Raw genomic sequence first — 15,309 nt, 5'->3', positions numbered from 1 at the left:
AAATAACTATATTGTACACAATAAAAAAATAAATAAAAAAATAATATCAAAAACTGTTCATAGATCATAAATACATAAGAGTGTCACAGGATTTTTTTTTAGCCTCTAGCATAAAATCCCCCTATGTTTATAAAGATTATCATATTATATATATTTAAAAAATTATATATAATGTTTTGGTTTAACGTTGTCTTATGTATTATATTGTTTATTTATTTGAAAGCCTAATACAAATTTAATAAAATTTACAAATAGTATAAACATATTTATTTATTTTATAATTGGTCGTGATTTTTTGTTTTTGTGTCGCTGGAGGTGAGGTGAGTCAATTCTGCTCTCTGAACTATCTTTCTCTCTCCCCGCCTTCTTTGACTCAGTCCCCACCCACCTGTAACGACCCTTTTGTTCTCTAAAAAAAAAAAGAATTAAATTAAAAATAAGGTAAAGAAAAGTAAGAAAGCAGCGAACAAATACACTGATTGAAGAAAAAGCGTTTTTTTTTTTAAAATTTTTTTAGGGTTCCGATTTCTGTGTTCCTCTAAAATTTAGTAGCAGATCCGCTAAATATAGAGGCAGAGAGAGGATTAGAATTAGGGTTTTTGGGCGGGATTTGTACGAATTTGGAATCAGAGCTTGAAGACGAAGACGAAGACGAAGAAGAAGAAGAAGAAGAAGAAGAAGAAGAAGAGTGAGTGAGAATTTCTTTATTTGGTCAAGCAAGATGATGATCTCGAGGGGGCTGTTTGGATGGTCCCCTCCGCATATACAGCCGTTGACGCCGGTCTCGGAGGTATCGGAGCCGCCGGAATCTCCGTCGCCGTACTTGGACGTAGGCGCCGAGACGTCGGGTCAGCCGATGGAGCCGGAGGAAGAGATGGAGGAGCCGGAGGAGATGGAGCCTCCTCCGGCTGCTGTACCTTTCTCGGGCTTGTTTGCCTGTGCCGACCGGTTAGATTGGGCGCTCATGCTCGTCGGATCATTTGCCGCTGCTGCTCATGGCGCCGCTCTAGTTGTTTACTTGCACTACTTCGCTAAGATCATTCAGGTCCTTTGGATCGACCCGGATAACTCCAACTGGTCGGAGAAGCAAATCGCTGCTCTACAGCATGATAAGTTCATCGACGTAAGCAAACATATTTTTTCTTTGTTTTTTTTTAGCTGAAACCCTATGTTATGGATTTGATTTTTTTGGGGCTTTTGCATTGTGTTTATTTTGGACTTAGACGTGAAATACTTCAAATTTTATAATTAAGCTCAAGTATCCTCAATTTCTGTATCGTATTCTTAATTGAGTTTGTTTAGCTGTTGCAGTTATAGGCCTCTAGTTCTATATCCTAGTAATGCCGTGAACTGTTCCATTAGTTTTCCATTATTGTTTCGTTTGGATTCTGGGAAATGTATGAAGTGGAAAGAAATTTTAAGACTAAGACGTCTCCAGATTTTTGTTGTTTGGCACATTAGAAACTTCATCCTTTTCAACTCAGCTAGAAGCATCATCGAAAATTTGTATTGTGTGCTCTGATTAGTGTTGAAGTTGTGATATACTCTGATGATTACCTTTACTATTGGTAATGCCGTGTATTGTTTTATTAATTTAATTGAAGTGCAATGTTGATTAGGCGACAGAGGCATTTGCATCAAGCATCCTATATATTCTATGTTTTCTTTTATTATTTTCCCTTTGAAGAATACATATTGAAATCTTTCAGACTAGAACTTCTTACATTAGTGGTTAGCATGGTGAAGTCTAAGGTTCTGCTTGTCATATTTTCTGGGAGAATTGAAAATTTATCCTTTAAACACACACTTAAGCTATGTGAGGAAAGAAAATGGGTGAGCTTGTTCGAGAAAATCAGAAGTGATAGAAAATATGTTGGATAAAATGAAAGTAATACTCCTCTTGAGTTGTTTGTTTGGTAAACAAGAAGAAAAGAAAATGAGTTAACTTTTCTTTGTATGATTTGGTATTGGAGGTAAAGTTGGGGGGATAGAAACTAATGTTACTTCAAAATTACTTAAATACTCTTTTTTTTGGTCTAAAATTTTTTAATGGATTGCTTTTCTGCGAGGAGTTTAGTAATTTATAGCTCAACATCATTTTCACTTCCTTTTCTCTTTAATTTGGGGATTAGTATTTGGTGGTACAGCTCAATTTCTCTTCCATCCATTTCTTTTCTCCTACCAAACAACACGCATTCTCATTCTCTCTCCTAGCTTTTCTCCTCTCCCATTTCACCTCTACTAGACATGGTTTTACTGGTAAACTATTGTAGATAAAACTCCCTTTTCTAGATTTCTACTTGTTAACTAAGTTGTATCATGCAGTGTATAATTATATGCTGGTAGTATTCATGTCTATTGTCATGATGATAACTATTTAATAGCTTTATTAAAATTAAACTTAAATTTTTGGCAGAGTCAAGAGAAATATATGAAGTTCTTTTTGTGTCTTCGTTACTTGTATTGTGGCTTAATGATGCAAACTTCTGGTGTTAGTACACTGAATTATTTGGGTGATTGCTCATAATTGGTTCACATTTATTGTTTTTTCTTTGTGGATTTTGTATTTTATATTGTGCATGGATATGGCAATATTTGATTTTCTACATTATAGACAAATACTGTAGACGTGGTATTCTGCAAGAGTCTTCGTTTCATCCGTGAAATTGTGGTGGAGTTTGAATATACCCATAGATATTAGAAAAGGAAAATGTTACTACATAATAGCATTTTTAAGGGTGGGTGGGAGGGACATCAATATGAAACTATTCCGGCATATTGTTTAGCAATTCCTGGGATAAGTAATTACTTTAATTATTTTGTCATGTAGTGTTTTCTAGGTTGATTATTCGTGGGTGGAGATAAGATAATGTTGGCAGTAGGGAGAAAACATATAACTTATGTTTGTGAAAGTTGAAAAAATCATTTTATAGTTGGCCTTAGTAATCTGTGAACATGTCTGTCTGCAACATTACATCAGTAGAAATTTATGAGTAATGCTCAGTAATTCTTGCTAATTATCTTTGGCCTTTTAAAGTTTCCACGTAAAGGAAGCAAGTTGATGTCAAACTATCAATCATAATATTACGTCTAAATTCATTTGTATTTTGGGTGATTTACTAATAGATTGGGGTGTTTTTAATATTATACGAGCTTTAGATTCTTCTTTGCTCTCTGTTTTTCCTTCTAACCTATTGGCTCTTTAGTTATTATCTGAGATTTTTTTGTTTCATTTGTTAGTCAATGATTTTTTTATTAGTGAATTGATATTGAAAGGTAAAGAATCTTATATCATCAACTCAATTTTGTTTCTTTTGCAGCTTGCTTTAACCATTATTCATATTGCTGTGGCTGTTTTTTGTGCCGGTTGGATTGGTAAGGTTAAAACTTTATCAAAGGACAAGTTGTTACTGCTTTTGTGCCTGTATCATAGTTTATGCTTGCTCTATCTGCATGTACTAACTTCTTCTGTGTTATAGAGGTCTCTTGCTGGATTTTGACTGGAGAACGGCAGACTGCTGTCATCAGGTCAAGATATGTCCAAGTATTACTGAACCAGGATATGAGCTTTTTTGATACCTACGGCAACAATGGAGATATTGTGAGCCAAGTTTTGAGTGATGTGCTGCTCATTCAGTCTGCTCTAAGCGAAAAGGTAAGTTTATGTTAATTTATAACATTAGCTAGCTCATGTTCCCTGTTGGGAATTTTAATTTGTTATGAAAAATTTCAGCTTTCTATATGATCTGTTGATTCAAGTTTCTTGTCTAAAGCTTTTGTTCCTCTTTGATTACAGGTTGGAAATTATGTTCACAACATGGCTACATTTTTCACTGGTCTTGTTATTGGATTTGTCAACTGTTGGCAGATTGCACTCATAACATTGGCCACTGGTCCATTTATTGTTGCGGCTGGAGGAATATCAAACATATTTCTCCATAGGCTTGCTGAGAATATTCAAGATGCATATGCTGAAGCAGCTAGCATTGCTGAACAGGTTTGTGCTTTTGCATTATATCTTTTGCAGATATTTATATAATTTTTTTTAAAAAACAAAGATATTACCCACTGTGGCTAGCTCAGTGGGCAAGGGGGGATGAGATTTTGGGGCGGACCCAGGTTCGAACCTGGGTTGTTGTATTTGCACACACACTAGAAAACGTTGTGGTACTGAAAAAAAAAAGAGAAGATTTTATTCCAGTGGACAAAATGATTGAGAGAGTATTTTATTTTAGTTTTGATATTTTTGACAAAGCAGTGAAATCCTATGTTGCTGAAATGTGAATGATGTGTCTATTATTTAGGCTGTCTCATATATTAGGACATTGTACGCATTTACAAATGAAACACTGGCCAAGTATTCTTACGCAACATCACTACAAGCAACTTTGAGATATGGTATACTAATAAGCCTTGTCCAAGGACTTGGACTGGGATTTACGTATGGGCTTGCAATTTGTTCGTGTGCTCTGCAACTGTGGGTTGGAAGGTTCCTTATTGTGAAAGGACAAGCTCATGGTGGTGAAATTGTAACAGCCTTGTTTGCTGTAATTTTAAGTGGCCTGTAAGTGTCTTCTTCTTTTCCCTTGTTAAGCTTTTATTCACGTGAGCACAATCACTGTTTCTGATGTTTTTTTGTGCATTGTTTTCTGCCTATCTGTAGTGGGTTGAATCAAGCAGCGACAAACTTCTATTCATTTGATCAAGGGAGAATTGCTGCTTTTAGACTTTATGAGATGATTAGTCGGTCATCCTCTACTGTTAATCAAGAGGGAACTACTCTTCCATCTGTTCAAGGAAACATTGAGTTTCGGAATGTATATTTCAGTTATCTTTCTCGTCCCGAGATCCCTATTTTGAGTGGCTTTTACCTCACTGTACCTGCTAAGAAGGCAGTGGCTCTTGTTGGCAGAAATGGATCTGGAAAAAGCAGTATCATCCCACTTATGGAGCGGTTTTATGATCCTACATTAGGTGTGATGTTTATTTGTGGCCTTAAATTTTTTAAGGTTCTGCCAAGACCATTAGAGATAAATTTCTGCTTGCACACATCAATCTTTTTTTTTTCTTTTTTGGTGCAGGGGAAGTACTTTTGGATGGAGAAAATATAAAAAACTTGAATTTGGAATGGCTTAGAAGCCAGATAGGACTAGTCACGCAGGAGCCCGCTTTGCTTAGTTTGAGCATAAGAGATAATATTGCCTATGGGCGGGATGCTACATTTGATCAAATTGAAGAGGCTGCTAAGATAGCACATGCACATACATTTATTAGCTCACTTGAGAAAGGATACGAAACACAGGTAAAATGCTGGAAGAGAGATTAATGTCATATTAACTTAGTTTTGAAGATTTGTGTTTTCCCCTTTTCCTCTGGTTTTTGGTATTTTTCTTGTAAGTTTTAAGGTTCTGTTTGATATCAGGTTGGGAGAGCTGGTTTACATCTGACAGAAGAGCAAAAGATTAAACTTTCAATTGCTAGGGCAGTGCTTTTAAATCCTTCAATTCTTTTGCTTGATGAGGTCACTGGTGGACTTGATTTTGAAGCTGAAAGGTCTGTTCAGGAGGCTTTGGATCTCCTCATGCTGGGACGCTCAACTATAATAATAGCTCGACGGCTTAGTCTTATAAAGAATGCTGATTACATAGCCGTGATGGAAGAGGGTCAACTTGTTGAAATGGGTACACATGATGAATTATTAACACTTGATCGTCTATATGCTGAGCTCCTTAAATGTGAAGAAGCAGCAAAACTTCCTCGGAGGTATGATTCAAGAGAACACTATGCTTTTGCTGACATTATCAAAGGTTCATGATTACCTGACAAAAATCAGTAATTGTATTTGGGGTGTGTTGTTAAGAATGTTTCGTTAATAACTAATTTTCTCCCCACTGCTAGCAAGTTACATCATTTTGTTATGTTCTTCATGCAGGATGCCAGTGAGAAACTACAACGAGACTGCAGCCTTCCAAATTGAAAAGGATTCTTCAGCAAGTCATAGCTACCATGAACCATCTTCACCAAAAATGATGAAATCACCCTCACTTCAGAGAGTTCCTGGCGTATTCCGGCCTACTGATGGGGCCTTTAACTCACAGGAATCACCAAAAGTTCGGAGTCCACCAGCAGAGAAAATGATGGAAAATGGCCAGTCTTTGGATGCAGCCGATAAGGAACCATCAATAATAAGGCAAGATAGTTTTGAAATGAGACTACCAGAATTACCCAAAATTGACGTTCACTCTGCACATCGACAAATATCAAATGGTTCAGATCCTGAATCCCCAGTTTCACCCCTATTGACATCTGATCCCAAAAATGAACGATCCCATTCACAAACTTTTAGTCGACCCCATAGTCACTCAGGCGATATTCCAACTAAAGCAAGTGAAGTAAAAGATAATGAAAAGGAGGCACCGTCATTTTGGAGGTTGGCTGAGCTTAGTTTTGCAGAATGGCTTTATGCTGTGTTGGGAAGCATTGGTGCTGCTATCTTTGGTTCTTTCAATCCTCTTCTAGCTTATGTTATCGCACTGATTGTGACAGCATACTATAAAAATAAAGGCCATCACTTGCAGCATGAAGTAGACAAATGGTGTTTGATCATTGCTTGCATGGGTGTAGTAACAGTTGTTGCTAACTTTTTGCAGCATTTCTATTTTGGTATTATGGGGGAGAAAATGACTGAGCGTGTTAGAAGAATGATGTTCTCAGGTATGCAACTCTTTTTTCATGATCTTTTTCTTAAATTTTGTTGCAATGTTTATAAGATCGCTTGTATGCAATTTAGCTTATCTGTTTTGATATTGTGACAGCGATGCTTCGCAATGAAGTTGGATGGTTTGATGAAGAGGATAACAGTGCTGATACCTTATCCATGCGCCTGGCAAATGATGCTACGTTTGTACGAGCTGCTTTTAGTAACCGGCTTTCCATTTTTATACAGGACAGTGCTGCTGTTATTGTGGCTGTTCTAATTGGGATGCTGCTAGAATGGCGGTATGCTCTGGTGGCTTTGGCAACTCTTCCATTTCTTACCATTTCTGCAATTGCACAGGTTTGTCATGTGTACTTTAATATCAAAGAAACTAAATTGCTATTTTCATTGATAGATGAATTATGATCCCAGCTTTATTTTTCTTTTCATAGTCTAACTCTAATGTGCATGTATCAACTCCTAAAAAATATTATTAGAAAAAAAAAGAAAGAAAAGGGCTGTTTGACTGCAGTACCTCTAGGTAGCTCTTTGTTGGTGCTGTTGTTTATATGAACAACCATTATTTGCTTTGTTGTCTCTTTTCCAGTCTTTTTTAACAACTTCCAGTATAAATTATTGCAGAAATTATGGCTTGCTGGATTTTCTAGGGGTATCCAGGAAATGCATAGGAAGGCATCTTTGGTTCTTGAGGATGCTGTTAGAAACATTTACACTGTTGTAGCATTCTGTGCTGGTAACAAGGTAATGGAGCTCTACAGACTGCAGCTAAAAAAAATATTTACACAGAGTTTCCTCAAAGGAATGGCTATTGGCTTTGCATTTGGCTTTTCACAGTTTCTTCTTTTTGCTAGCAATGCCCTTCTTCTCTGGTATACTGCCTTCTCTGTGAAAAGAGGGTATATGGATCTTCCCACTGCTCTCAAGGAGTATATGGTTTTCTCTTTTGCAACATTTGCCTTGGTGGAGCCATTTGGATTGGCTCCATACATACTTAAGAGACGTAAATCTTTGATATCAGTGTTCGAAATCATTGATCGAGTGCCTAAAATTGACCCAGATGATAATTTGGCATTGAAGCCAGCTAATGTTTATGGAAGCATTGAATTGAAAAATATTGATTTTTGTTATCCAACTCGCCCAGAAGTGTTGGTACTTAGTAATTTTAGTCTCAAAGTCAATGGTGGGCAAACTGTAGCTGTAGTTGGTGTTTCAGGATCAGGAAAAAGCACTATAATAAATTTGATTGAGAGATTTTATGATCCAGTTGCTGGTCAGGTGTTACTAGATGGTAGAGATTTAAAACAATATAATTTGAGATGGTTGCGGAATCACCTTGGTCTTGTCCAGCAGGAACCCATTATTTTCTCAACAACTATAAGGGAAAATATCATATATGCAAGGCATAATGCTAGTGAAGCTGAGATGAAAGAGGCAGCAAGAATAGCAAATGCCCACCATTTCATCAGTAGCTTGCCGCATGGTTATGATACGCATGTGGGGATGAGAGGAGTAGACTTGACTCCTGGACAGAAACAGAGAATTGCTATTGCTCGGGTTGTGCTTAAGAATGCACCCATCTTATTGTTGGACGAAGCAAGCTCGTCAATTGAATCTGAATCGAGCCGTGTGGTGCAAGAGGCGCTTGATACACTGATCATGGGGAACAAAACAACCATTTTGATAGCTCATAGAGCCGCAATGATGAGGCATGTCGACAATATTGTAGTTCTTAATGGAGGCCGAATTGTGGAAGAAGGAACCCGTGATACGTTGATCGCGAAGAATGGCCTATATGTACAATTGATGCAACCACAGTTTGGGAAGTTGCGTCCGCATAGACTTATTTAGGATTTTGTGATCCATGGAACTAATGTTCAGTTTCATCTGTGCTCTCCTCATTCTCATTTTGAAATGGTGGAAATGCCTTGACCTGGTGGCTCTGGTGGTGATTTCCTAAAGAGGGGTAGAGAGAGAATGAGAATGATGACACGTGTAACTATGTTGTTTATATGGCTGTATGAGTGGGCAGAATGCACAGAGGCGGCAGCAATAGTTATAGTGTTGATGAAATGTAGGCTTTAGAGATAGGGTTTTGGAGTTTGGTTCGGTCTGAGGTTCTGCTCTCAGGGCTGGATGCTTATTCTTTTGGAGGCAAGCATCATTGGATCGCGGTTGTGCTGTCTCCTGTGGTATATTGATTTGTTTTTCAATCAGAAAATGAGGTGGATGAAGCTAGTTATAGTTTTTGGTGAGGTGTGGGTTTCTTAAATTTCTAGTGAACGTTTTTGATATGGCTCTCTCCAGTTTGGATGAATTTATTATTTGTGTAAAATTTTCTTCCATTTGTGAAAACTGTTAAAAGTTAGGAGGAAAATAGAACTCTTGTAACTTTGTAAATATACAGATAATTTAATGCTATTCTCTATTCTTTTTTAAAATGCGTTGCTGGAAGGCGTTTTATGTTTGGTTTAGAGTGTCTAAATATTATTTATTAAATTATAATAAATGAAATCTGATTTCAAATTTAATTATGTATAAAATGTCACACAAGTTGTTTTGTAGCAATTAATCTTTTCCATTTAGAATTCATAGAAAATAAAAATCCCTTTTCTAAAGCAAAAAAACTCATGTTCAAACCTCCACGTTTTCAGAGTTTCTTTCAGCAATGAGAATATTTTTTATGGAATTTTTTCGTTTTTTATTGCTTTTTTCTGGATGTTTGATTTAGATCCAATGGTACCAACGTATGGATTATTAATGGCATTTGATTAATGCAATCATAAAAAGAGGATTAAATATATGTGTTTGAAGGATATTATAATTTTAAATGATATATACATGAAGGTGATTGATTAAGATGAATAAATCATAACAATCCAGATTGGACATATTTCTAGCTACTTTTGAAGCATAAGCATATATATGCTTAGATATCCAGCACCCTGAATGAGTCTGCAACCACTTTGAGCTTGTTGCGGACTCTTCTCCAGCGTCTTTCATTTGCCCCAACAATCAGCGTGTAGTATCTCCCTGTAAACATAGTTGCAACCGAAGTTATGATAGTCCCACAACCCTATTCATTCAAATATAAAAATACACGACTAATCTTATTGTCTGAAACTTGGTGATGATGTAACTCTTTTGTAATGTATCTTTCTTGCAATACAACTATTAGCATGAAGTTGATATACACAACTACACTTTATAGGGGATCATTGTTAATCACCATTTCCTATCGCTATAGTAGCAAATGAAGTTGTTGAGAAGATTCGAGATGTAAGTTGAAACTCAACGGTGTAGTAGTTCTTCCCATCTATGCTTTTCTGCAAGTAAATAATTTATCCGTTTGTAAAGACTTTCAATATTTTGTAGCTCGATACCAAAAAAAAAAAGAACAGTGAGATTTTCATTTGAAAATGATGCAAATTAAAGAATACCTCCTGCATGTCAAATATGGTGGCTACTTGACTAGGTGCAGCATATCTATGTTTAACCAAATCTGGAATAACCTACTTGATTCAATGGGGAGAAAGAATGCTAGTTAGTGGCAATAATTATACTCATCTGAAATAAGATTGAACAAGCCATAAATAAGAGTTGAGAAAAAAGTGAAGGAAAGCATTTTCTTACAAATTTATATAATCTTTAAGAAAATAAAATTCTTTGGAATTCATTTTTTCCCCAAACTAGAGGGTTAGTAACTTACCTCTTCCATTGGACCCAAATCATGGATATCTTTCTTATCTGTTGGTAGGAATTTTACTCTGACATTTTGGAGCTGTAGATATCTGTCCTTGAAAGCAGAATCATGTGCCATAAAGTCAAAGTCCTAAATAATCAAGAATATAGATGGTTATAAATGAAAAATGTATAAATCCATCTAATTCAAAGTTTTACCATTTTGAGAGAATTGTCTTACCCTCCAATCCGAGGGGTAATAATAAGAATACCCATCTGAAGAGTCAACAAAAGCTCGATAATTTGCCGGTATCTCTGCACAAAAGATGAACCAAAGTTTAGATTTCTGACATAAAAAAAAAGATTATTGCTTTCTACAATGTTTTTTTAACATAAGCAGGTAAGATTGTTTTCCCTTAATGGCAGCTATATCAACAATGACCAATACCTTCAGCAAAGAGTGCACTTGCTTGAAAAAGACTCGAGGTTAGTGCTCCTACTCCCAACAGTAGTGTCCTCCTCTTGGTACGGTCTAAGTTTGATTCAAGTCACAAGCATGCGAAACATTACAAGATTTATTATGTTAATAAAGAGTAGAACCATCGTTAAGGACGCCTGTCTGAAATACTTAGTGATTCAATCTAGAAGATTTATAAACATCTCCTAAATCTAATGCTCATAAAGCACTTTGCGGTAGAGCATTCTTTGATCACATATTAAATCGCAATTCTGAAGGGCATTAAAAAAATGAGCAGCCATGGCCATGCACATATAACCAGTCCACTCCCCAAAGCAGAAATTTGCCTCTGAAAATGAATTTTGAGAGAAAACACATTTCTAATATAAACAGTATAACAGCAATGACTTTCTAGACTCGAATTCTTAAGAACTTGATCTGGGTGTCTGTTAAATGGGTCTTATATTTCTTTGATCTGCAAAGAAAACTTAAGTTGGTTTCTTACCTTCTTCATTGGAGGCTGCCTCTTTTGAGCATGTAATGTTGTTAGACGAAAATATTGAAGAATTAGCTCGTGGTAACTCGTTGCAATGGATCGAATTCAACTACAAGCAGCGTAAAATTGATATAAGTTTTGAGAAGACATACATGTCGTCACTTGAGTTGATGGTATGGTACCTTGTTATGGATAGTAGTGGAGACCCAGCTCATTGAGAGTGATAAAACTGCCATAGTTGACTATAGTATTAGTAGGAATATGGGTATAGGTATAGCTTCTCATATATGGTGGATTTCAGAATTGGGAAGATTGGAGTTTGGCTTTAGTGTCATAGTTGGATATGTTATGTACGTTTCGTTTGAAGAAATTTGGATTGGATAATTCACCGAGTATCATGAGTGGGAGACCTCTCACGCGAAATAGGCACGTGACTTGCACAAAAATGCACCTATTTTTTTTTTTCCCTTCTCTATAAAAAAAGCAGTGGAGTTTGAAAGAAAAGAAAGAATACATGTAATTTTAGTGTAATTTTGGAGTAATCAACTCAAATTATGCAGGTATTTTTACGGTTGTTTTTTATCATGAGAAATTGAAATCCTGTTCATCCCCATATGCTCGTACACCTAATCACGTGAGTTATTATGCATTTTGGTAATGGGTATAAATTTTTTAGATTTTTCAATTTCAAATTGTAAAAGAAAGTCTTAAAATATTTGGTTTCAATCTAATTTATACATGAATTCTGTTGGCATATTTTATAGTTTAGGAGCTTCTATTCATATTCACACTACTTTTTTTTTTCTTCAATACAATTTCTCTTGATTAAATAATTCTTAGTATGTTGTATTTTTGCAAAGTTTAACTTTTGTATCTTCTATTATGAATAATACTCATTTGGTACCTTATAATTACAAATAGTATTCTTAACTCATTTTTAGTCAATATTTTTTTTCTAAATGACCAAATTGCCCTTCAAATATGAGCATTAAGTCATTATAATATTAATTTAAAATATTTTGTAAAATACTCAAAATTTTATTGCTTTTACTTATAATTTTGTTAAAAAATAATTTTAAAATTAAAAATATATTTAAACTATTAAAAATAAAATTTATAATTAATAATTAATAAAGGGTAGGTACTCATTTGGTACCTTGTGTTTTTGTAAAGTTTAACTTTAGTACCCTCTATTACGGATAATACTGATTTAGTATCTTATAATTACAAAATCAGGATAAAATAGTACCCTTAACTCACTTTTGATCAATATTTTTTTCTAAATGACCAAATTGCCCTTCAAATATGAGCAATTAAGTCATTAAAATATTAATTTAAAATGTTTTGTAAAATACTCAGAATATTATTGCTTTTACTTATAATTTTGTTAAAAAATAATTTTAAAATTTAAAATATATTTAAACTATTAAAAAACAAAATTTATAATTAATAAAAGTAAACTCTAAATTTTTATAATCTTGTCTCTATTTCTTCCTATTCTACTGATCGCTTTCTCTTCTGCTTGCAGGTAGTTGGCACTGGAGACATGTACATCTTGACGGAGACAAAGCTGGCTTCAATCGAAAGCCTTTGACCTTTTCGTGGTTGCAAACGTCTTGAAACCCAGATGCCCAACATCCCTTGTAACGACCCAAAATCGCTAATAAGGCTTAAGGGCCTTGATTAGTGTGCCTGGAGGGCATAATGAAATTTATGTGTGATTTTATGAGTTTAATGCATGGTTATGATTTAAAGCATGTTATATGACTAATTGAACATTAAGATGCATGACTACGTGGTTAGTATGCATGTTAGGTGAAATAATTATGCATGTGGACCCCGTTTGCATGATAGGGGTAAATTGGTAATTTTAGCCCGCTGATGGCATATATGTGATAATTGTATTCTGTGAATTGTACCACGTGAGTGTGGTGTTATTATTGTGATGCACGTGTCGAGACGGTCCTAGAGAGCTAGTTAACTTAAGAGTCACAACGAGATTTCTATACCCGGTTCGGGAAGAGCCTAGGGGTACTTTGGGAATTTTATGGTTAAGTTGAGATTTAGCGGGTAATGGTTATTGGTGATTGAGTAACCTGGGTAACCATTAGTTACTGCTGAGAGTAACAAGTTCTAGATAGAAAATGGTAGAAATGAAATAGAAGTAAAAGGACTTAAGTGCCCTTGAGGTTTAGTTGGGTAAGGATAGGCAAGGAGGGGTAAAATGGTCATTTGGCTGGGAATTTGATATATGGCAGCTGGGTTATATGGGGTACACGGTTTGGGGCTTGGTCATTGTTTGGTTTTGTTAAAAATAAAGAGAAAGAAAAGCTAGAAGAAGAAGAAGAGGGGGATGAGCTGATTTTGGAGACTTGGAGATGGATTCAAGGAAGCAAAGGGTGGATTCTCCACTTAAAGGTAAGGATCCTAGACAATTTTAAGAGTTTTATCTGTTGTGGTTTAAGATTTTTGAGGTATGGTTTAGGTTTTTCAAGCTTGGGTTTGTGTTTTTGGCCTATGGGTTTAAGTTGTTGAAGTTGAAATCAATTGGGTGGATTTGTGAGTGTGATTGTGTTTTGAGCTTGAATCTAGTGTTTATGGGTTGTTAGATGGTCCATTTGAAGTTTTAAATTGATTTTGGGGTTTGGGTATTGGTTTGGTATGATTTGGGAAGGTTTTAGCTCGGAGAAAACGCAAGAGAAAACCCAGAAATCTGGGTTCGCGTATGAGCGCCGCGGCCCTGTTCTTGGGCGCCGCGGCGCGAGGTTGCATCAGGAGGAGGGCAACTCGCTGGGCGTCGCGACCCTTGAGGGGAGTGCCGAGGCCCTAGGCCATTTTGGCAGGCAAAAATTCAGGTTTTTAGGGCTTTTGCCCGGGGACTCGGGGGATGGTTCCGATGTATCGTTTTAGGGAATTAGAGGTTCCGAGAGTGCGGGATTGGTCCCGGGAAGTGGTTTTGGGTTGGTTAGTATTAAAAGTGTTATATGTGTGTTGTGACTAGGATTTCGAGGAGGCTCGTGCTAGAGGACCGTGCTTGTGGCCTTGGTGCATCGGAAAGCTCGGGAAGCAGGTAAGAAAACTATAACACCCGTAGGATAGGGCATGTGCCCATAGTGTGATTGCGGGGCACGGCCCTATATTGCATGTTGCATGATGAGATGGTTGCCGGGCATGGCCCTATATTGCATTACATGTTAGGGTGCAGATTTAAATAAATTGGCATTTGTTTGAATGTTGCTTGATTTATGCTATATATGATTATAATGAAATGAACGGCAAGGGCCGAGTGCGGCGTAGGCCGGGTACGGCAGCGGAGCCGGAAGTAACACTTAGCACATGGGATGCTTATAGTCAGGGCAGGGCCCGGTGGATACATGTGTTATCCTTACGGTGAGAACCGATACCCCAGGCTTCGGTAAGGCTTCTGGGGCGGCATGGCCGTGTTTGCTTAGTCTAATGGTTGACTTGTTTATCTGTGGATTATCTGTTATGATAAACTGTATAAATTGCATATGTTATGTTCTGCATGAGTTTTCTTGCTGGGCTTCGGCTCACGGGTGCTCCGTGTTGCAGGTAAGGGCAAAGACTGAGTCAACCAACCATGAGTACGGAGAGCGTGAAGCGACGCGTACATGTTTGGCCTGCCCGACTGTTTTGGTTGGGGGTTTATTCGAAAATGGCTGTAAAAATCTATGATTTTAGAACTGATCAACTGTAAACTTATTTCAAGATGTAAATAGTTTTCAAACTTTATTTTGGGATCCCAAATGTTTATTACTAGAAGTTTTATTGAAACAACGCATTTTTAAAGATTACAGCCTTAACTTTTAATTAGTCACACTTTCGTTTCAAAACCTCAGTTAGCGAGTTAATTGCACAAAGTTTTGTCTTAAAACTCACCTAGTAACGGCTCTAAGGTAGTAGGGCGTTACATCCCTTGTCCGTGCTAAATGACTTGAA

At 36.5% G+C, this 15,309-nt stretch overlaps 2 protein-coding genes across 2 annotated transcripts; one reads left to right on the top strand and one right to left on the bottom strand.

Moving 5' to 3' along the window:
- Nucleotides 1–380: 380 nt before the first annotated feature.
- Nucleotides 381–9,156, top strand: LOC133798468 (ABC transporter B family member 20-like). Its single transcript, XM_062236747.1, has 11 exons — nucleotides 381–1,123; nucleotides 3,321–3,375; nucleotides 3,480–3,655; nucleotides 3,797–3,997; nucleotides 4,305–4,564; nucleotides 4,664–4,974; nucleotides 5,082–5,302; nucleotides 5,423–5,763; nucleotides 5,933–6,714; nucleotides 6,816–7,057; nucleotides 7,340–9,156. The coding sequence occupies exons 1-11, from the start codon at nucleotides 722–724 to the stop codon at nucleotides 8,564–8,566; spliced, it is 4,218 nt and encodes a 1,405-aa protein (XP_062092731.1). The 5' UTR covers nucleotides 381–721; the 3' UTR covers nucleotides 8,567–9,156.
- Nucleotides 9,157–9,504: 348 nt separating this feature from the next.
- On the bottom strand, nucleotides 9,505–11,698 carry LOC133798466 (photosynthetic NDH subunit of lumenal location 1, chloroplastic). The gene is made up of 8 exons (XM_062236746.1): nucleotides 11,532–11,698; nucleotides 11,359–11,458; nucleotides 10,845–10,928; nucleotides 10,638–10,711; nucleotides 10,425–10,547; nucleotides 10,156–10,227; nucleotides 9,945–10,041; nucleotides 9,505–9,748 (listed from the first exon to the last, which is right to left on the bottom strand). The coding sequence occupies exons 1-8, from the start codon at nucleotides 11,583–11,585 to the stop codon at nucleotides 9,645–9,647; spliced, it is 708 nt and encodes a 235-aa protein (XP_062092730.1). The 5' UTR covers nucleotides 11,586–11,698; the 3' UTR covers nucleotides 9,505–9,644.
- Between the last annotated feature and the right edge of the window lie 3,611 nt (nucleotides 11,699–15,309).

Source organism: Humulus lupulus, chromosome 8, assembly GCF_963169125.1.
Source record: "Humulus lupulus chromosome 8, drHumLupu1.1, whole genome shotgun sequence".
NCBI lineage: Eukaryota > Viridiplantae > Streptophyta > Magnoliopsida > Rosales > Cannabaceae > Humulus > Humulus lupulus.
This window is presented reverse-complemented; position numbering and strand designations above follow the sequence as displayed.

Excerpts from the sequence above, each read along its gene's own strand:
- LOC133798468 (XM_062236747.1), top strand. The coding sequence starts at position 722 with ATGATGATCTCGAGGGGGCTGTTTGGATGGTCCCCTCCGCATATACAG. Across the intron at positions 3,376-3,479 it reads TTTTTGTGCCGGTTGGATTG|AGGTCTCTTGCTGGATTTTG; the intron begins GTAAGGTTAAAA and ends TCTGTGTTATAG. Across the intron at positions 5,764-5,932 it reads GCAGCAAAACTTCCTCGGAG|GATGCCAGTGAGAAACTACA; the intron begins GTATGATTCAAG and ends TTCTTCATGCAG.
- LOC133798466 (XM_062236746.1), bottom strand. The coding sequence starts at position 11,585 with ATGGCAGTTTTATCACTCTCAATGAGCTGGGTCTCCACTACTATCCAT. Across the intron at positions 11,459-11,531 it reads CCACTACTATCCATAACAAG|TTGAATTCGATCCATTGCAA; the intron begins GTACCATACCAT and ends CGCTGCTTGTAG. Across the intron at positions 10,228-10,424 it reads ATTTGGGTCCAATGGAAGAG|GTTATTCCAGATTTGGTTAA; the intron begins GTAAGTTACTAA and ends TGAATCAAGTAG.